Source organism: Suricata suricatta, chromosome 10, assembly GCF_006229205.1.
Source record: "Suricata suricatta isolate VVHF042 chromosome 10, meerkat_22Aug2017_6uvM2_HiC, whole genome shotgun sequence".
Lineage (NCBI taxonomy): Eukaryota > Metazoa > Chordata > Mammalia > Carnivora > Herpestidae > Suricata > Suricata suricatta.
This window is the reverse complement of record NC_043709.1, coordinates 79,345,911-79,368,955: the sequence shown is the minus strand read 5'-3', so window position 1 is coordinate 79,368,955 and position 23,045 is coordinate 79,345,911. Positions and strand designations below refer to the sequence as shown.

Below are 23,045 nucleotides of genomic sequence, written 5' to 3'. Positions count from 1 at the left end.
GAAAGCTGGGGAAAGAGAGGGACACAAATCGTGAGAGACTACTGAATACTGAAAACAAACCGAGGCTGAAGGGGAAGGAAGAGAGGGGAAGGGGGTGATGGTCATGGTGGGGGCACTTGTGGGGAAGAGCACTGGGTGTTATATGGAAACCAATGTGACAATAAACTATTATAAAAATAAATAGATTAATTAATTAAAACATAAAAAAATAAAAATAAAGTTTTTTTTTTTAATTGCCATTTGGCAACCACCTAGTAATGAATGTTCCAGGCAAAGATCATGGGATGCTAATCCTGGCAAGGGAGAGCCGAAGAAGGGGATATCTAGCTACATTCTCCTGCCCAAAAGTACTTATAGGGAAAATAGTTACTTTACAAAGGAGAAACCTGGCTGACACCACTAATAAAATATTCAAGGTTATCACCACCAGTAATGGGACAAATAGATATGAGTGCCTCCTGAGTAGGGCACAACGTCACTTTTTTGTATTCCTGCCAAAAATGCAAATGGTGGATTTAATCATGAGGAAACATCAAAACCCAACTGAGGACCTTCTAAAAAAAAAAAAAATAGCACCTACTCCTGAAAAAGGTCAAATTTTTTTTAAGGTTATTTATTTGGAAAGAGAAAAAGAAAGAGAGCGCAGGCACAGGCTGGGGAGGAGCAGAGACAAAGGGCGAGGGAGGAACCCAAGCAGGCTCCATACTGCCAGTGCAGAGCCTAAGTGGGGCTTGAACTCAGAGACTGCAAGATCATGTAGGTCAAGGTCTTCAAAGACAAAATGAGACTAAGTAATCATTCCAGATTACAGAAGACAAAAGAGGCATATCAGTTAAACGCAACATGGGATCACATTTTTAAAAATAAAGGCCATTAGTGGGATGACTAGTGAAATTTGGTAACAACTGTAATATTAAGTAACAGTAATGTATTAAAGGGAATTTGACCTTTTTGCTGTGCTTACATAAGGAAATAAGAAGTATTTAAGGGAGGGGCGCCTGGGTGGCTCAGTCGGTTAAGCCTCCGGCTTCGGCTCAGGTCATGATCTCACGTTCTCACGTTCGTGGGTTCGAGCCCAGCGTCGGGCTCTGTGCTGACAGCTAGCTCAGAGCCTGGAGCCTGCTTCCGGTTCTGTGTCTCCTTCTCTCTCTGCCCCTCCCCCTCTCATGTTCTGTCTCTCTCTGTATCAAAAATAAATAAAACATTAAAAAAAAAAGAAGTATTTAAGGGAGAAAGGTCTTCATGTCTGCAACTTCTCTACTGGCTCAAAGGAAAAACCAATGTGTGTGTATAAACACGTGGAGAGAGAGCGCACACGAGCACACTACACGGAGATACAAAGCAAACAGCACGATACATGAACATGCTGAGGAATCTGGGTGGAGATTATGCAGAAATTCTTAGTATTTCTGCATCTTCTCTGTGAAACTATTCCAGAATAAAATGTTAAAAGTGCACACGGCATGATCTTGCAACCCCTCGCTGCCACCATTCTATCTAAATCACTGTCCTACCACGGCCTCCTGATCAATCTCCATTTCTGACTTTTCTCAAAAAAGCAGCCAGAGTGATCCCGTCAAACTATGAGCTCAAACCCTCCAGGGCCTGACCATTTCACTCTGTGCCCAAGCTGTCAGTGACCGACCAGTGCACCTCGCACCTGCCCCAGCCTCCTCCAGGCCATTGTTCTCACGAGAAGGCTCCCATCTGAGGGCCTTTGTCCCCTCTGCCTGGCAGTATAGCCCAGATGTGCGTGTGGCCCCCTGCCTCCCCTCGGGTCTCCACTCAACGGTCCGCTTCCCAGCATGGGCTTCCTTGGCCATCTCTCTCAAAACTCCCCCCTCACCGCCTCTTGTTATCTACCTTCCCTACTTAATTTTCACTTCTTCGCACTCATCGGTTTCTCACATAACATATATTTTACAAATTTATCTTGTCTGGCTCATCTCCCCCCTGGAACATGAGCTCCAAGAGAGCAGGTGTCTTGTCTGTTTTGTTCACTGCTGGATACCTGTGCCTAGAAACAGACGGAATCATGTAAGGGCTCAAAAGGCATCTGTTGAATGAAGACTGGAGAAAAGCATTTCTTTTATATTCTTCTGTTCTGTATTGATTGAAACAGATCTGCAAATCCGAAGAAGAAATTTCAAAGTTTAAATCCATATACTCACCGAGGGAAGAACAATTACCCGCCACGGCCTCAAAGCTGCAGGCGTATGTGTGGGCGGGAACATAAGCAGCAGATGTGTTTAGAAATGGGTCCCGAACAACGACATTATAAATGACACCTTGTCCCCGGAGGGAGGAGAAGGAAATCGTGGTCTTATCATTAGCGGTGAGGGTCACCACCTGAAGCCAAAAATAATGTGGGGTTAGTGTTCAGATTTGTTTTTAAAGCTGTTCTATTATAATCCCACCGAAATGTGATATTATCATTCTTGTTTAAAGTACACATCAACCCATTTAGCTCTGTCGAAAGATTGTCCTACACAGTTTATACATGCTAATACAAGCAAGTTCTTACACAAAATGCTTCCAAAGTTTTTGTATAACATCAAATTTTAATGATGGAAGTAAAATAGGATATGAAGCATAAACACTAATTAGGACAAAATTGAAAAAATTCCTCATCTGCTAGATTGTAAACAACACAACGGCAAGAACTCTATTCTGCTCACTAGTCCTTCTTTCCTTAGTACGTCACACAATGCTTGGCACAGAGTACGTGTTCAACAAACGTCAGCTATCACCAGCACGAGCTATGGGATTGTCGCCGCTAAGTGTTTACTAACCTCTCATAGAGAGGACCCATCTGTTTTTGTCTAACAGACGCTGCAGTAAGAAAACTTCCCATACAGTTGTGTTATGCAATAGTCTTTCACTTCAAAAACTCCCTTTTAAAGCTTGTTTTTTAGGTAAGTAATATATGTAATAGAAGAAAGAAAGGCCTTATATGGCCATAATACACAAATATGTTCCTACTATTAAAAGTGAAAACATTTAGTATTAAGAGTTTCAAGAATAATTACAAGCCTCTTAGAAAACTTCTGTTTTAAAATATTGCTTAGGGGCGCCTGGGTGACTCGGTTGGTTGAGTGTCCGACTTTGGCTCAGGTCATGATCTCAGTTCATGGGTTCAAGCCCTGCGTAGGGCTCTATGCTGGCAGCTCAGAGCCTGGAGCCTCCTTCAGATTCTGTGTCTCCCTCTCTGACCCTCCTTTGTTCGCACTCTGTCTCTCAAAAACAAATAAATGTTAAAAAAAAAAAAGAAAAGAAAAGAAAAAAAATATTGCTTAGCCTTCAAAAATGTTTCTGGCAAAGGATTGGTCAAGTTCAACAAAATGTTAACATTACCTCCTACTCCCCCCAAATTTTTTATTACAAATCATTCAACCTTATAGAAATGTTGAAAGAATAAAATGAAAAACTATATATACCACCACTTATATTTAACAACTGTGAATATTCTTTTTATTCCTCCCTCCTTCTTCCTATTTTTCCTGCTGAACCATTTTATAGTAAATTACAGATATCATATTTCATTTCTAAATACTTCAGTGTGCACACCCTAAAACAGTGTTTCTCAAACCCAATGTGCCTATAAATCACTGTAGAACTTGTTATAATTCAGATTCCGATTCTGTTGGGTCAGAGGAGGTATCAGAGTCCACCTTTCTAGCACTCTCTCAGGTGAGGCCAATGCTACCCACTCATCTACGCTTTGAGTAGCAAAACACTAAGTGCGAAGGTATTCTCCTTTAAGTCCCTAATGCCTTCACTCACCTAAGAAAATCAATAATCTCTTATTATCTAATACACAGTCCATATTTAGAGTTTCCCATATGTCTTTGTCTTTTAAAGGTGTTCTCCCCCTTAACCAAAATCTAACCATTTCAGGCAAGGTTTAGCTCCAACCTCTGTGATCTAGGGTCGTCCTTCCCGTCACTCTCTCCCACCAATCCAATGACTTTTAAGGAGATTAAGAGAGCAATTGTCTTATAGGGGCATCTGGCTGATTCAGTTGGTAAAGCATGTGACTCCTTTTTTATTTGTTTGTTTATTTATCCATTTTGAGACGGAGCGGGGGGGGGGGGGGGGGGGGGGGGGGGGGGGGGCAGCAGGAAGAGAGGCAGACAGAGAATCCCAAGCAGGCTTCACATTGTCAGCGCAGAGCCCAATGCAGGGCTTGAACTCACAAACTATGAGATCATGACCTAAACAGAAACCAAGAGTCTGATGCTCAATGGACTGAGCCACCCAGGAGCCCCAGCATGCAATGCAACTCTTAATCTCAATGTTGTAAATTCAAGCCCCATATTGGGTATAGAGATTACTTAAAATTTTTAAAAACAAAAACAAAAAAGAAGAGCAGTTGTCTTATTGAACATTCCACAATATGGATTTATCAGATTGTGCTCAAGGTGACCAACTCGTTTTTTTATCTAGTGTATTTCCTGTAAACAGGAATTCCAATGGACTGAATTCAGTTTAACATATTTTGCTAGAATACTTCATAGATGATGGGGATGATGTCAGATTGTGCCATATGTGCACGTAACACAGGCCAACCTGCTAACAGTGAAGCTAACCGACCGCGTGGATAAGATGGAGACCCTCAGATGATTCTACTCCAAAAGCAGTTTTCCCTTTGCAATTAGAATTAATCTGAGCGTGCTATTTAGGCATCCAGGGAATATCCTGTTCCCCAACAATCTTTTACCTGATGACCCTTGCCTGAATTGTTTCACTGGGGTTCAGAGAAAAGTGATTTTCTAATGCTAATACTCCTACATTTACTGGCCAGCATTATTCAGTAAAAAGCTTTCTCTTATAGACGAGGATGAATCACAGTTTCTCTTTTACAAAAGGCAGTGTAAATTCCTTTCCTGTATCAATTCCCAGAGTAATTTGGTAGAAGAAATCTCCTCCAGTGATAGCAACTGGTGAGTTTTCTTTTTCTTTCCTTTTTTTTTCTTTCTTAATATCAGTGTAAACTTGTTTTTATTCAAAACTTATAAGCAATCATTACTCTTTTTGATGACTGAATTGTCCCAAGTTGACCAATATAAACCTCTTCAAAGTCTCCAGTTTTTCGGACATGCCCTCATTAGTCACGGAGGGTTTCCTTGAACTCTGGCATAGAGGACTCTCTTTTTTTTTTTTAATGTTTGTATTTATTTTTGAGAGAGAGAAACAGTGTGAGCAGCAACTAAAATGTAACATAATTTAAAGCACCTTCTCAAAAGCCAACATTACTCTGGGATACCACTAACAAGACAATAATGAAATAAAGGAGAACAATGTGAGAATCCCAGAAAGACCAAGGACACAGTAAAGAAAGAAGCTCCTGGTCACTTCTCCCCTCCTCGGCTCTTACAAAGGTGCCACAATGTGGCCACACAAATTATTAAGAACCGGATTTACCTTGAGAGCATTGGCCTGCACCTGAGGCACCTCGGCCATCCTCTGCAGATGCTTTAGCAATCCCTCTTCGGTGAGGTCATTCTCAGGCAGAAAATACTGATAGACATCATACAGCAACCTCCACCTAGAGTCCCGTCCTGTCCCAGTGTCACATGGCGGAGGATTTGTGCCTCTAAAGTCAACCAACAAAACTGAACATCAATCTCTTGTGGTGCATGTCCCATCTATAAAAGGAACCAAAAGCTCAAATTTCAAACTTCTGCACCAATTCCAATTTGGGCATTGCGAAGAAAAGTAACATACTGAGAGGCAGCACGGCTAAACAGCCAGATGCTGCTGTTAGTCAGGCCTGCAGTGGAATGCCAGCTCCGCCCCTTGTTAGTATGTGTAAGCGGGCATGGTACGACATCTCGCGAACCCTTAGGGAACCACTCTGTAACATAAAAGCACCACCTCTTCCTAATAAAGCTGGCCAAGAACATAGAGCTCTCAGCACTATGGATGATGCACAAACAGCACTCGAATATTACTCAATGTTAGCTATCATTACTATTAAAGCAGAAACTAAGGCAGACTTTTAATTAAAACAATAAAATCTTTATGAAAATACAAAGGTGTTTCATGGCTTCAGAATGCTTTCCATATTCAAAACTTTTTACAGAAACTAAACGTACTTCTAACTCACAATAGAGACTCAACATCTGGCCCTTCGTAAGAGTGGAAGGGGCCAATGTCAATTGGAAGTATTACTTCCAAAGCTTAAATTACCTCCACTCCAAAAAACAAAACAAAAAGGTGAACAATTCAAGTTTACTGAAGAGAACCATGGATTTTGAGAGAGTTCACTGAATCTACATAACAGCTGGTCATGCATGTCCTAAAAGCAGTTTTAGGAGACAGGAAATAGACATACCTTGCATAGCCAAGGTTTGCTGGGGCAAATTTAATAGTTGTCTCAAAGAAATTATACTCCAAGTAAATGTTGGGATCAATATCTAAATCAAACTCCAAATTACAGCCTCCGGGGACAGGATCTGGATGAAAAAAAGGAAGGCACTCAACACAGAATTCTTATATATTCAAATCGTACTCAGAAAAACAGAACTCCACTCTTATAAGAACTTCCCATATAGAAGCTAAATAAATATAATAGAGCTTCTGAGTTTGTACTACCAAATGAACTGAGATTAAAGAAGGAAGAGTTAATTGAGGTCAAGGGCTCTGGAAAAAGGCCAGCAGTTTCTGTGAAGGGTGTGACCGTGAGTATTTCAGGTTTCACACGCCGGGCCGTTTCTGTGGCAACTACTGAACCCTGCCCTCACGGCACGAAAGCAGCCACAGGCAATACGTAAGCAAACAAAAACACAGTCACAGCTAGTAAGACTTTATGTACAAAACATGCAGAGGCTGGATTTGGCTCGTGGTCTCTGTTTGCCAACCCCTACTCCAGAGCTGAAAAGGTCTGGGGACAGATATTCTTGAGCTGGCATCCAAGAATGGGCTTCGGAGGTCCCATGAACACCCTGAAATTGTATGCCAAATGTTGAATGTGTGCATATCCTAAGGAGAGAGGCTTTTAGTAGACTTTGAGGATCTATGAACCCACAAAAAGAGCTTACGAACCCAGGGACAGAGGGAGAAAAACACAGCCAAAGAGAAAAGAAACTCCAATGGTAAGAAAGGGGTGTCCACTTTTCACCTTTCCTTCTTTCAACAGGAAGAAGGATGGTGTCATCCTCGGGGCTAAAACAGTCTGTATATGTGTATAAAGGAGTAAAAATAAAAGACCCCCAAGACCACATCAGAATAGCATTTGGATATTTAATTAAATGCAAAGATATTCCATTTACATTAACAATGTGGCTAAAACAGCTCCTCTTACTAGGAATCCTATTCATGCCCTTAAGCGTGACAAAACTTAAAGGGGTCACTTGATATGAGCTCAATTGTATATGAAGAACTGTATATGGTGGACTCAGTGGAAAGGTTGAGATAAGAGAGATCAGGGTGGACCAATTTTCAAGATTTACAAGACCTCAGTCTCATACACTCATCCAATCAATCACTCCCACAGTAGGGTCCTGGTTTCCATAAACTGTTAGAATTCTAGTGGCTGACTTCCCATGGCCAGATCTGAAATGGAGAAACCCAACGTGTGCCTATGTTTCAACGTTGCTCCTCTTTCATACTCTCCTTTTCCTGCATTTACAAATCTTTACCACACCCAAGAAAAGGATATGGATTGGAATCGAAGCTGTACTCTTTGTGATTTTTCTTTGTACACTGTCCTTGATAAAAACTCAGTCTCTGGTTTTCCTTTTCTAAATTACCCTTTGCTGCATAAAACACTAAGAGTGGTCTAAGTTTCCTCACCTCACCTTCACTCCTCAACCACTGTAATCTAGTGTTCATCCCCACTGTGCCACTAACATGATGTCATGAAAGGCCACCGCTGACTCTTCACTGCACTATCATATGGACACGTTCAGCCACTTCCTTGACCTCTTTGCAATGTACTATTTACCACTCCTGACTTAGAGCAGAACCTCTAGGCTCTTCTCTTACTTCCCAGATTCCTCCTTAGTCTTATGCTTATTCCTCAGTAGGTAGCATCCCCAAAACAGTTCCTGACATGTGGTAGGCACCTTGAAAGTATCTATTATTTTTTCCAGCTAAGTTCTTAAGTACATGCCTGGACAGTCTTACTCCCTTCTCTGGCTTTTACTAAGAACATCTATTGGATATCTAACCTCAGCGCTCCACTCCACACCCTTAAACTCCCCACTGTGCCTTTCCATCCAGATGTCCTATAAGCATTTCAGATTCATTGTGTCCCAAACTGAAGTCACCATCTACCCCATCCCTATCACCTAAACCAATCCAGCATCGCAACTCTATCTCAACCTTGCCTATTTTGCATCACTGGCTCCAAATAGGAAGCCCACATTCCTCCTTTATATAATCCATAACCACTGGTCATTGTGTCTTATCAGCGCTACTTTCCAAACACCTTCTCACTTTGAGTGCTTAAAGGTATGCCGAGTCTTGACTCGGTTATGCCCTCTCCAAACCATTCCCCACACTGCTTCTAGAGTTAATTTTCTGACAGCTGAAATACAGACCATTCCTCTGCTTAAAAGCACAATGCTTCTTCAGAATAGACTGTAAACCTTAAATTGTACACAAAGCCCTTGACATCTGGCTCCAGCCACATCCAATATGTGCCCTTCTCCAAATACTCTCCATTCTTCTTCCATGCCTTCCTCTGCCTGGAATAATCAGGTAAAGTGTTAAGGACTGTGCCTTGCCTGTCTGCTAATGCTTCTTCAAGGCTCTTTAAATGTCTTTTCAATTAATGACTTCATTCTCCTATGCCCCTACCTGGACTTTCAATCATAAAGCAATTCTCTGATTCCTTTGCTATTAAAATCTTCAATTCAATATACTGTACTTGCAATAAACCCTTTTAAAAGGATTATAGTTTCCCCTGAATTTTCTTGAAAAAGTTCCACAATCTGGAGAGTAAATAGGAAGTCGAAGACAGGAAGGTAGTTACCTCTTTCGGAGTAGGAGAGTGGAATGGCCATGTTTTGGACAGGCTCAGCATCTAAAGTCTGCAAATACAAAGTGCACATACTCTGCTCTGGTCTAAGAATGAAAACCAGTCCTTTGTCAGTGCCTGTTCCTGAGGTGCTGGGCAGTACAGTCTGCAATAAGGTAGAAAAGAGTCATCGTGAATAAGGAGTTGAACGAAATACTTAAATTCCAGACTTGATCTAGAATGCATGTCCTATCTCAGACTTTCTCAAAACAAGAAGGAACAAATACAGACCTTCCTCATATAATTAAAGAATTCTTTTCATGTCTGTATATACAGCAGGTGCCCACACATACACATGGATGATCTATTTAAATATATGACCTTTGACAAAAATAGCAGATGCACAGTAAATCTCTCAAGTTTTTCAATTCTCCAAATTAAGATTTCCTACGTCAGGTGCTAAGACTACTGTCAAATGAAAAAACAAAAAATCCAGTAAAGAGTTTGGTGTCCTTTATTCAAGGAAAAACCACCCACAGACTGGAGGACAACAGTGTCTTACAAGCAGTAAGTTCCTGCTTGCAGTTCCTGAGGGACTGGGGGCAAAAGTTAGTTTTATAGCATTAGAAGCAGCAGAGCAAAAACAGGGCATGACTGGCTAGGGCATCAGGATCTCCCTGTAAGGCTAGCAGGTCCCACTTCCTAAGGCAAGCTAGCTAGAGCAGAGTTGGAGCCTGTGACTGGCACGTTAGGCTTCCCAGACAGAGGGAGTGTAAGCTGACTTAGGTTTAGATTTGTGACATGAACCGGACCGCTGGGCCAGGCTCCATTTTGTCAGTCCAATACACAAATTAACTTTATCACTACAAAGGCAAAAACCTCTAAAGTGGTAAGCTTCTTTTTTTTAATAAGTTGAGCTATAATTGATAAACTATAACCCACACATAAAAAATACTATAGGGGTCCCGGGTGGCTCAGTTGGTTAAGCATCTGACTCTTAGTTTCAGCTCAGGTCATGATCTCATGGTTTGGGGAGTTCAAGCCCTGCTTTGGGCTCTGTGCTGAGAGGGTGAAGCCTGTCTGGACTCGCTGTCTCCCTCTATCTCTGGCCCTCCCCTCCTCATGCTGTCTTTCTCTCAAAATAAATAAATAAACTTAAAAAAAAAAGAATACTATGTAAATACTGATATAGACAGACACTTGTGAAACCATCACCACAATCAGTACTGTGAACCCATCCTTTTCATGCTCTTTCTAATCCTCCTTCTCACCCCTAACTCCATCCCCTAACCCCAATGATCTGGAAAACTTTTGAATAACAAAATACTAAGTTAAGAGGTAGTAGATTCAGAATGTTTTCTTAAAGCTGAGAAAACAGGATGAAAAAGTGCCAGATGGGTTTCAACTTGACAAGCCTAAGGGAAAATGACTCAAGTACTAATTGACAAACTGCAGCGTCAACAGTTTCAAAGAACCACCTGCTCAGATGACCTAAAACAACCCAAAGAGCCATACTTCCTCCAGAAGGGCACTGGAAACAGAGAGTATTTTCTTCACACGGACCACTCATCTCTAGAGCTATGTGCAGCTCTGGTCATCATCTTCTTAGTAGTGTAAACACAGTGACAAGTATGGGCAGCCCAAGAAAGGAACATGATTCTAATTCAGGATAACTAAAATCTGTTCTGCACGAAAACGGAGGCCCAACGTGCCGTTTGTTCATTCAGGCCACTCCAGTCAATAGTTATGTGGAAATTCCTTTGTCCAAGCTCTGTTTCCTCAAACGTAAAAACACACATTATAACTACTTGGTTAAGCTGTTATGACAATTAATTACAAGGACCAACACAGGGGTTCCAAACTAGGAGCGGCAGAGGCCCAATGAATTTCCAGAGGTCCAGAGGTCTGCATGAAGTTATACAAATGTATCCATATGTTTTGCTGGGTGGAGTCCAGAGATTTCAGCAGATTCAAAGTCTATGGCCTCTGGAGAGGTTTAGAACCACTGACTTAGCCCCTAGTAAGCATGCAAAAATAAATAAATAAATAAATAAATAAATAAATAAATAAATAAATAAATAAATAAAATAAAATAAAACAGCACATGCCTTTTTTCCTCAATCCTTTCTCTTCTTTCAAATATCGTCTTTGCTGTAATGTTACTAAGAAGGAAATCATCTGTGCAGCATTTTACTAAGTCTCCTATGAAAGGGCCTGAATAGGAAGTTTCCTTTGGAATTTAGTGCCAGGAAAAAAGCTTCGCTTTTCTAAGGAGCTGGCATAATTTTTCCTTCTAAGGAAGTTATGACGTTTAACAAGCTTTGATCTCTGCGCTGGCTGCAAAGAACTCAGGCAAAATCTGAGTGGGGGTCATAAACACCATTAACTCTTGCAATTCACATGATTTATGCCTTCCTCTTCTCCTTGATCAAACCCGCTTCCATTTCTAGCCTATTAAACTACCAAATTCACAGTTTCAAAACCTTCGTGCCCATGACGAAAAGAAAAGAATGCAAATATACCAAATATTTAGTATGAAAGGTAGTATAATCAATGCCCGTAGAATATATATGAATTGGACTAAGACCACTTAGCTTAGCAAAATCCAGAATCTTAAAAGATAGGTTTATAACAAGAGAGCGGCTTAGGATGAGTAAAGAGCAGTATGACGTCATACACAATAAAATTCATTTATTAGTAGAAGGGGATCATAGAGGCTGAATAAAAATGGATTTATAAAAGATTAATGTAAATGGCAGATCCTTAATGAGTTAAGCTAATCCAGGGCCTATGAAAAACTCCCACAGCACTAGGCTAGATGACCTCAGTGCAGGACTTCTTTTGTTCCCGTGAGACTCCAAAGAATAAAGTTGACCCCACAAGGGTCTTAGTAAACACCGAATGGCTGAACAATGATGGAAACCCATTAAAATGTATTCAGAGGTAAAAATCATTAAGGACCTAAGAGAGTAAGAAAAAGAAAAGGTAAGAAATCACAGCAGATAGGAGACGCCTGGCAGAGGTCACCCTCCCCCCAAACTCAGCACTCTCCTACCCACTTTAAGTCAGAGGTCACCTCACTCAATAAAGACACACAGACACATGCCTCTTAGCCAGTCTAAATCACTAACTTGACCAGATCCAATTTTGATTTTTTTCTTTTATGGGCATAAAGTTAAACATAATGTTTAATTTTCTAAATGTTTATGTTAAATACAAGACCCTCAAATATGGCGTTTATAGAAATAATTCTCTGTACTTACCTTCGAAAAAGAAATTGTTGTATTCTGATACTGTGAGTGTATTTGGAAAATAATAAAAGACACATTGCTGGAAATATGACGCAAAATGGCATCCTCTGGAAAGGGCCTGTTGAGCTTGAAGTATCTAAACTTCCCTACAGAAAATTCAAGAAGACCTACAAGGGGAGAAACATTTCATTATAACATCTGTACCTGTAGTATCAAAATATAGAAATCACATACATTAACAAACATGTATTGCTTATTTAATCCTCAAAAAGCCTGAGGTGATAAATACGATTACTGCCCCTATTTTACCAATGAGGACAAACTAGCTTAAAGAAGAGAAGCAGCTAGTAAATGGTGAAGCTAAGAAAAGAAGAGGGGTGTTTCAAAAGATGCAAACAATACTTAGAGTGCTGAGGATGCCCTAGAATGCCCAAGATGTCCAGCACCCAGAGCCCAGAAAAATCTCCCACTGCAGCAGAGATAATAATTATTCAAAATAGAGCCCCGCGGGCGCCTGGCTGGCTCAGTCCACAGGGCATGAGACCTCTGATTGTCGTGATTTCAAGCCCTGTGCGGCACAGAGTTTACTTTTAAAAAGTTCAAAAAACTAAAAAGAAATAAAAAACAAGAGCCCCTGAATTTAAGGATTTAACCTTGAGGAAGTACTAACAACTATGAATACATGGATATTAAAAATAGAACTTGGGAGTGCTGTGTGGCTCAGTCGGTCAAGTGTCCAACTCTTGATTTCAACTCAGATCATGATCCCAGGGTTCTGGGACCAAGCCCTATGTTGGGCTCTGTGCAGAGCGTGGACCCTGCTTGTGATTCATTCTCATTCTCTCTCCCCCTCTCTCCCTCTTTCTCGCCCCCTGCCCCCCATGCTTCCCCCTCCCTGACTTGTACTCTCAAAGAAAAAAATAAACTTTAAAAATGAAGTAGAAAAGAAAGATTTAAATTTAATAAAGATGAAACAGAGTTGGCGAGATAGATTACAGGTCACTAGCATTCCACAATGGAACTATTTTATTTTAGAAGGAAATTAGAGTCAGTGGGTGATAAAGGAGAACACTGCAGACATTAAATAACTTCAAACTCATTCTTAATGTACCATTTCCCAAACAGGCTAATTTTCCACACTTTTTTTTGTTGTTGTCAATACAAGTACTTCATCTGGATGATAAAAAAAAAGACTATCCACAATGGCTAACCAAAAAAGCCAAACAGAACATAGAAATAATCCTACAATGAGATCAAAGGTTACTCGCCATAAATTCCCCAAATTCCTGCAAATATATTACCTTCATAACTTTTTTTATAAGGGATAGAAAAAAAGTTTTTTGTAGTTATGATTTAATTTCTAAAACTCCTGAGAACATTTTAATACTAGTAACAATGACAAATGATGGCATCTTTCCTCCAATTTATGTTACTGGAAACACATTTTACCTTTTATGAAAACAAAACTCCAGACAGAATACAGGTAAAAATATTAGAACATATTTAACATAAGTCTAGAAAATGTGAGAGTTTTTGTTTTCCTTTCTATAAAGGGAAATAAGAAAAACATTTTTACATTTTCCAGGCCTTCCCAGCATCATGATTATTTTCTTAGAAAACCAAATTATTATAAAATTAAGCAGATCTCAGTAAGTGGCACTAAAAACATTGGATGTAATGTATTTTGGTCCCATCCATCCTCTGTCTTCCAAGTCTTAAAAACGTCTAATTCTAGTCTGTCAAAGTAAAAGCGGTATGTTTGTTTTCCTAGGAATTAATTGGATTTCCATCCTTTTTTTACACTTATTTATTTTTGAGAGACAGAGAGGGACAGTGTGAGCAGGGGAGGGTCAAAGAGAGAGGGAGACACAGAATCTGAAGCAGGCTCCAGGCTCTGAGCTAGCTGTCAGCACAGAGCCCGATGCAGGGCTCGAACCCACGAACCGTGAGATCATGACTTGGGCCGAAGTCGGACGCTCAACCGACCGAGTCATCCAGGCGCCCCTGGATTTCCATCCTTTAACTCTCCGTCCAAAGTACTTAATTTATTTTTTATTTTGCATTTTTTTTGAACTCCAGTGTAGTTAACATACAATGCTATATTAGCATCAGGTGTAGCACTCAGCTCATTTACCATTCTGACTCTTTTAGTTATATTTCCAGTCTTTTGGGGGGTTGTTTTGTTTTAGTGTTTCTCTTTTCTTCCCAATTTTCTCTATTTGACAAATATTTATGCAGTACTTATGGACTACTTGCTCTGCCTACTGGGTACCGTGACCAAAACTGGCACAAGTAAATTTGTAAAGATTACCCAAGATTTCTGTAGTTCTCACTAAATTTGCCCCTAACTATATCTTAGAAATTGTTTTGATAATCTGTAGGGTGTCTATCTCCCAACAGGCCTTGAAACAAAACTCTGTGCAGAACCTTTAAAAGCCCTGGAAGAGATTAAAGCTATCAAGTAGTGAAGTCTTGTGTCAATCTTTTCTTAGCCTTCACTTAACCTCTCGCACAGGGGTGAAAATAAATCACAGGGGCACCTGGGGGGTTCAGTCGGTTAATCAGTTAAGCATTTACCAATGGCTCAGGTCATGATCTCACGACTGGTTCGTGCGTTCGAGCCCCACGTTGGGATCGGTGCTGACTGCTCAGAGCCTGGAGCCTGCTTCAGATTCTGTCTCCCTCTCTCTCTGCCCCTCCCCCGTTCACACTTTGTGTCTAGCTCTGTCTCAAAAATAAACATAAAAAAAAAAGAATGAAAATAAATCACAACGCAGAAAGACTTGAAGAACCAAAGTTTTCAGCACTTTAAAAGGCAGTAAGAACAGACAGGACCACAGAAATTAAAATATATAATTAAAACAGTTGGTAACTTAAAGTAAATAGGGGTACTGAAAGTAGGTATCCCTGTGAATATATGAGTATATTTTAAGTTATTTTTCTTTTCTTCACACATATCACTGTTTATCAAATTTCTTATTTTTTATTATTTTTTATTGTTTTTATACATTTTAGAGAGAGAAAGAGACAGCATGAGCAGGCGAGGGTTAGAGAGAGAGAGGGAGACACAGAATCTGAAGCAGGCTCCAGGCTCCGAGCTGTCAGCACCGAGCCTGACACAGGGCTCCAACACATGAACCGTGAGATCATGACCTGAGTCGAAGTCAGACATTTAAACGACTGGGCCACCCAGGCGCCCCTATCAAATTTCTATAGTGACAATGAGATGTTCTTATCAGAAAGAAACTGCACAATGTGAAAAGGCTTCCATTCTTTTTCTTTCTTTTTTTTTTTTTTTTTGGAAAATACTTCCATTCTTGATGGCACCCAAAACAGATTGTAATTCAACCCTTCATCTCAAACTTATAAAACAGGAACACACCCCAGACAAAATGATGACATGACACTCTCTCAACACTTTGTCACTTGTTTCATTTTTACCTTAAATTCGTAATATTTGTCCAGATAATATATAACCCTTAATATAAAAAGGTAAGAAATGTAGAGAAATCAATACCTCCAGCCAAGTATACTGTGCAGAAATAATCACTATTAACACACTGATATACATCTTTTAGGACTTAGGCAGATATCAGGTAATGAGTGTTTCTATCTACATACCTGGAAAAAGAAATATAAATATGTTTGATACAGCCCATTTAATAGGACACAGTTATCTCTGCACATCAACATAGATAATTCTAGCTTTACCATGTTAAAAGTTATATAATGTTCCATTCTGTATGTAACCATTAACTACTCAACAAATCCCCTACTGATGAATATATAGGTTGTTACCATTCCAGCATAAATAGAAAAATAGTAGTTTTTGTGAAACTAGAAAGTATATATACATATCAGGCAGTAAAACTTATTTGAGGTTTTTGGTGTGACGGTGTTAACAGATCATCTTTGATCCTATGTAAGAAGTCTTGTTCTTACTAAGAAAATCAGAAATGAAAACAAACAGCCCATGTGAAAATATGTTATGATTAGGACCATAACATTAAGTTACAGTCTCTGCTTCTGACTTCAAGGAAAAACACCTGGTTACAACTTTCATCTATTACTTCCTGGATTTCCAAACGCTATGGAAAGATGACGTCTCACTCACCCTCTGTCCCTAATCAAATGCCGGTAGCAAGAACCAGGCAGATGCCAGATAATAAGAGACACTGTATTCATGATTTAAATAACTGATCACTTGACGAAATAAGTAGGGGTATTAAAAGGAGGTGCCTCTGGGGGTGTATTGTAAATGATTTTCTCTTTGCACATTTCGTTAATTTTCAAATTTCCTAGAGCTCTCCTAAAGTGTCCTTATTAGAAGGAAATTCTCATACAGTGGATACCCACCTGGCTGTGTATGACAATCATCTGGAGGTGCTTTTTAAAACTATGGCTGCCTAAGCCCCTATCCAGACCAGTTAAATAAAAATCCAAGGGGCTGGTTCAAGAGTCATTTAAAGAAACATTTATTGAAGTAATATACATACAGGGACACCTGGGTGGCTCAGCTGATTAAGTGTCCGACTCTTTTTTTTTTTTTTTTTCAAAGCCAAAAAGCAAGGGTCGTTTATTGCAGGTTTGAACCCCGGCCTCTGCTCACTACAAGCTGGTGGAACGGAGAGCCCCGAACAAAGGTGGGGTAGGACTTTTTATCAAGTGTCCGACTCTTGATACTGGCTCAGGTCATGAGCTCAGGGTTCAGTTCACGGGCTCGAGACCCATATTGGGCTCTGTCCTAACAGAGCACACAGAGCCTGCTTGGGATTCTCTCTCCCTGCCCCTCCTCCAGCATGTGTGCTCTCTCTCAAAATAATAAACATTAACAAAAAGAAGAAAGAAAGAACATCCATAAAGAGAAGTGAACAAAGTTTACACTGTCAGGTGAAGAAACAGCGTTCTGCCGTCTTAAAGACCTTGTGGACCATTTCAATCACCAAGCCTTCCTTCCTTCCCAGAGGTACTATGATCCTAACTTCAAACAAACTGATGGGCTTTATCTGTTTTTGAAATTTAATTAAGTGGAAACATACAAGATGAATTTTGTTTCTAGCTTTTTAAAATCAATACCATGTGAGAAATTCATCTAAGCTACTACAAGTAACCAGCATTTATTCATGTTCATTGTCGTATACCTCCTAAAAGGAATATACCACAATTTATTAATCTACCTTTCTGTAATCAACATTTGGGTTATTTCTAGTTTGGAGTTATTACGAATTATATGAACTCCATTTTTTTGTACATGTCTTCGGTACACACATGTACACAATTCTATTGGGTAAAACATAAGAGTAGAATCAATTAGGTAACTGGGTATACTTATGCTCTGCTTTAGTAGATACAGCCAAACAATTATACCACATGGCTTTGCCAATTCATACCCCCCTCAACTTGTGGAAGAGTATTCTGGCTGCCCAACAGTCTTACCAACACTTGGTATCATCTGTGTCTGTGCTGGGTACACAGTGGTATCTCACTGTGATTTCAATTTGCATTTTCCTATTAAAGATATTAAGAACATTTTGGTTTGCTTATTGGCTATTTGGATATTCTCTTTGTAGAAGGGTCTGTGTTCAAGACTTTTGTCCATGTAATTTTTTTTATTTTTTTAAAGGTTTTATTTATTTTTGAGACAGAGAAACAGACTGCAAAAAGGGGAGGGGAGAGAGGAAGACACAAACAGAATCCAAAGCAGGCTCCAGGCTCTGAGCCATCAGCACAGAGCCCGACATGGAATTCAATCCCACAAACTGTAAGATCAGACCTGAGCTGAAGTTAATTAGAGGCTCAACTGACTGAGCCACCCAGGCGCCCCAAGACTTGTCCATTTTAAAAATCAGATTGTCCTGATTGAATTTTAGTTTTTTTTATACATCATTGGTGTGACCATTTTGTCAGTAAGTCTCCCTTTCTTGTAGCTCTGGTTACCTTTACATTAACAGGAGTTTTAGTTTTAATGTAAGCCAATTTCTTGGGTTTTTCTCTTATACTCAGTCCTTTTTGTGTCATTCTATCCTAATCTTTGCCAACATATTCTAAGACTGTGAAGATACATTCCCCATGTTAACTTCTAGACCTCTGTTTTACCTTTGATGTTTAAGTCTAAAATCAATCTAAACTTTAAAAAAATAATAAAATAGAGTCGACCTAAAATTGATTATTTTTTAAATTTTATATATATATTTTTTAATGTTTATTTACTTTTGAGAGAGAGACAGTGTGTGAGTGGAGGAGGGGCAGAGAGAGGGAGACACAGAATCTGAGGCAGGCTCCAGGCTCTGAGCTGTCAGCACAGAGCCTGAGGTGGGGCTCAAACCCACGGACTGTGAGATCATGCCCTGAGCAGAATTTGGATGCTTAACTGACTGAGCCACCCAGGCGCCCCTAAAATTGATTCTTTTATATGGTGTGAGGCAGGGGTTAGTAGGTTCATGTTTCCATGTGTACACTCAGCTGACACAGCAACCTTTATGGAAAATACCAGCATTTCCCTACAACTCTGCAATTTGACTTTTCATGTAAGTCACCACATGTGTCAGTTTCTGGACTGTGACTTGTATTCCAGTGGTCTATGTCTTTCCTAACACCAATATTACCTTGTCTTCATGTCTGCCCCAAATTTGTTCTTTCTCTTTAAGATTATCTTGACTATTTTTGGCCATTTTTCATTTCCATATAAAGTTCAGAAAGCAGTCTGTCAATTTACATACACACACACACACACACACACACACACACACACACATACACACACATACAGTTGCTGGGAATTTGCAATGGAGATGAATGTATTAATTTAGGGAAAAATAATATCTTTATTACACAGAATTTCCTACCTATCCCTCTACTTATTCAGCTTCTCAATTTATCTCATGAATGTTGTATGTTTTTTTCTGTAGAGGTCTTTATATATTCCATTATAATTATCCCTAAATATTCCATATTTCTTAATGCTACTGGAAATTCATTTTTTCTTTTAAATTTTAATTTCTAGTTGTCTCTTCACCAATCTACCTTTTTAAAAAGTTCTCCAAGTGATTCTAATGTTCATTCAGGTCTGAGAACTCCCAACACAATGTTTGATGAATTAGGAAAAGATAAATATGTTTTTTTCCTATTCTTAGTTATCTTTAACCTAACTTCTGTATGAAAATCCTTTGAGATTATTACCTTGGCAGTCTAATAGCCATTTCACAATTTTTACAGAAAACTGCATATTCACCAAACCATTTGTGGTCGGACTCTTCACTATGCAGGGTTTTGTTTTGACATTCTGGTGCCTAGTACAGTACCAGTCCCATATTTGGCACACAATAAATGTTTGGTGAAGGAGTTATGACCTCAAGAAAGTAATTTACTTCCCCTGGGCTTCAGCTTCCCCACGGTGAAGTGGAGGTCATGTACTGCATACATCATTTGGCTGCTAAAAGTATAAAACAAATAGAAAAAACATTAAGCTGTCCAATGCTACACAATAAAATACTGTTATTAACTTCCATTAGCTTTCCGGTATTTCAGAAGCTCATCTCCTTATTTAAAAAAAAAAAAAAAGGTCAAACATTCAATGTGGCCCTACCAATAAACTATACATGCCCAGCATGTCCATCATAAGCATCAAAGTGAGGAAGAGACTTCCACGGAGTGACATGGAAAAATACTGAGAAGTCAAGACTTTAACCATACAGTCTGGCAGAAAATGCATTTAATTTCTACTCAAAAACAGACATGTATCCAAAATACATCCTAAAGAAGTTAACAGGAAGTTAACTTCTCCTCTAAGCCATCTGGAAAAGGATTCACTAGCAATATTTTATGAGGCATAACTAGATCTTATGACCTTGGGCGTGGGAAGGAAAAAGACAGCACATCAAACGAGATTACAGGCAAAGGGCTAACATGGAGACAGAGCACTCAGGCCATGGCTCTCCTCTAAGAAACAATGGCTCTGGTGTTTCTGCCAAAGATATTGTCTGTCATCTTACCCACAACCAGGCGCTCTTTTCTATTTTTCATATCCCCCCTTCATTCTTATCCAGGGCAATTCTTCTAATAATTTCTTTCTAAAAATAGCTGTCCAACCCTAATCTTCTCCTTTTCTTCTGAATCAGATCCTAAACTCAAACCTTAAAGTTGTCCAACTTTCTATTTTTTTTTTTTACTAAAATTTACCTCTCTGTGCCATGACACAATCAAATTCTAGATCTGTGAAAAGTTAGTCTTCATAATCCTCTTCAGCTGAACTATTAAAAAAAGAAAAAAACAGTTCAGGGCCACATGAATGGCTCAGTGGGTTAGGCATCCTGATTCCAGCCCCGCATCGGCCTCTGTGCTGACAGCTCAGAGCCTGGAGTCGGCTTCAGATTCTGTGACTCCCTCTTTCTCTGACCCTCCCCCATTTGTGCTAGGTTTTCCTCAAAAATAAATAAACATTAAAAAAAAAAAAGTTCAGATACTTAAGTTGGTTGGCATTCAACTGCCCCTCCCCATTTCTCATTTATATGTTATGCATTTTCATTAGCCCCAAAAAGCTGAAAGGAAACAGAAATGTGCATACTACCTTTCACATCTTTCAAAAGAGATCATTTGCAACTAAGTATACAAAAGGCCTGCTACCTTAAATTTAGCACTATAGATAACACCAATACTAGGTATTAAACACAAAAGTACAGAACTGGAAAAGATGTGGATCATAGCCCTCCTGACTCAGGAGCCTTGATCAACTACAAATTTAATCTCTTGAATTCTTCACCTGTTGAAATGGAGATAGCATCTCCATTATCTGCCTCATAAGGCTATTCTGAGGAGTAAGAATTCACAGAAGTGTAAAGCACCATACTAAGTAAAATATTCTTATTGGAGGGCAGCTTTGTTGAGTGGAAGGGCCATGCAAATTAAAACTGCAGCAAGACACACTTGGATTCAAATATCGCCTGTTTCCCTAGTAATTGTTCACCTGTGTATTAAGCATCGTCTAGGACCTCGGCTTCATCCTCTGCCAGGCAAGGAGGATAATTACCTCCTGGGTTACGAGGATTAAAGTACAATGCCATGGAAAGCACCTGGCACATACAGCACACGGTGAATGTTAGTGCCCTATTATTAACGAGGCTATTTTTTCTGAAAAAATAAAACTGCCTTTTCAGCTTTGGCCTTGAGTTCTATGCAACGATTCTACGATTCAGTTTGTACAAGAGCTCTCCAAACATGAGCAATTTGGAACACAACCACACTATTCAGAAAATACACTGGTTCAGAACTGCAACTGGTCTCTCAAGCTCAAAATAAAACTAAGAATGTGATTAACCTCACGGAGAAGCACATGATTACGACCAGTCTCGCACAATTAGTGCTTTTTTATGGTGTATATTAACAAACCACTAGCTATTCACCAAGCACATGACCCAGCATCCAAAGTCCCATTCTGGGTTTACTTTTCCTTTCAAACTCACGGAGCATAACCAATTTGAAAGCAAATAGATTTTGGAGTGTAAAAAACCGCTGCAGCTTGGAGGAACGTCATTCATAAAGCCCTTAGCTCTGTACCAAACCTCGCTGTCCATGGGCTCAGATACACCACTGGAGAGCAAAGAGGTGTTTTAATGTGTTAAATTAAACCTGCAAACACGGCTTCTCCCTAAGGGAGACAAAAACGTGTCTGAACGGGAGAGTTCCTTATCTCCCCCCATTTGTCCAGCCTAAATTAGGAGGCTGAGGGCGAGGCCTCCTTAGCACTGGGAGTGTCCTTCTGCAGGAAAGGACCTTGATCCATTACTACCGGTTCTGATCTCACCAACTGCCCTGCTAGACGGCAGACTCCGAAATGGACTGCGACCCTGCAAGAAATGCAAAGCCAACTTTGCGTTGCAGAAGTGAGGCGCCCCTGCCCTTACCCTCGCTGGAGTTCCCGACGGTCTCGGCTCCACCGGCCACGCCAGGTTTGGACGCCAGCACCGCCAGAACCAGCAGCCGAAGGAGGCCCATGGCTGCCCGGGCCAGGCCCTGCAGCCTCACCGGCGCTACCCGGGGGCGCTCGCGCCGGGTTCCATCACTTTCGAGGCGCACACGCCGCACACCAGCCAGTCCCGCAGAGCCTGCTAGCCACGCCAGCCGCACGCCTCCACCCCACGGAGAGGTTTCCTGTTCCGGCGAAAACCCCGCAGCCCTACAGCGCGCCTCTCCCCGCCCCCCTTACGTCACCGCCGCGGGGCCCCTCCACCGCGCGCGGAGACCGAGGGGCGTTTCCAGCCGGCGCGCGCCTCCTCCCGGCGCTCGGCGGCCTCGCTGAACGCCGCGCCGAGTCCCAGCGACCTCGCGGGTTGGGGGTAGAGGAAACCCCGGGAAGGTCTGTGGTGTAACCTGCACTTGGCACTTTTGTATCTTTCTTACTTACGAAAAAACCGCCGTTAGAGTAAAAAATAACTTTCTGTTGCGGCCTAACGTCTCCAGGCTCCTGTTTCCGTGTTTAACTGCCCTTTGCAGAAAGGGGAAAACAGGAAGGAATCTGGTGCTCACGACGCACGAATAATGGGTTTCCCTAGTTAGTCAGGTCTACGTTAATATGAACATAGAGCGGGGAATTGAATTTCTGACCTGGTTACTACGTTAGAGATGTGGTGTTTAAAAATAAAGTTTCATTTTCTCTAAGCGAAATATCCTCGAAATAACCCAACTTCCTCTCCCAAATTCTGTACCTGAGCAGTGTTTAAAGGACAGTAGTCTACTGACAGATGGCTCCTACTGAATGTGGAATTGGATTTAGAGAGTTATTTGGTGGCAGATTGCTCTGTTTTCTTTTGCCTGCTCTTCAAACTTTTCATTTA

The 23,045-nt window shown here is 40.5% G+C and overlaps 1 protein-coding gene across 2 annotated transcripts in view; it reads right to left on the bottom strand.

The window, feature by feature from the left end:
- TM7SF3 (transmembrane 7 superfamily member 3) overlaps nucleotides 1-22,393 on the bottom strand; it is a 34,638-nt gene extending 12,245 nt beyond the window's left edge. Inside the window, exons 1-7 of one of the 2 annotated variants that reach the window (XM_029953946.1) lie at nucleotides 22,116-22,197; nucleotides 20,395-20,465; nucleotides 12,229-12,383; nucleotides 8,981-9,131; nucleotides 6,338-6,458; nucleotides 5,425-5,596; nucleotides 2,172-2,349 (exon numbers count right to left, since the gene is read on the bottom strand). In XM_029953946.1, the coding sequence (XP_029809806.1) occupies nucleotides 2,172-2,349; nucleotides 5,425-5,596; nucleotides 6,338-6,458; nucleotides 8,981-9,131; nucleotides 12,229-12,383; nucleotides 20,395-20,407 (790 nt within the window). In that variant the 5' untranslated portion in view covers nucleotides 20,408-20,465; nucleotides 22,116-22,197. Of the gene's footprint in view, nucleotides 1-2,171; nucleotides 2,350-5,424; nucleotides 5,597-6,337; nucleotides 6,459-8,980; nucleotides 9,132-12,228; nucleotides 12,384-20,394; nucleotides 20,466-22,115 lie in introns of both variants that reach the window. The other variant, XM_029953945.1, reaches the window with a different exon arrangement.
- Between the last annotated feature and the right edge of the window lie 652 nt (nucleotides 22,394-23,045).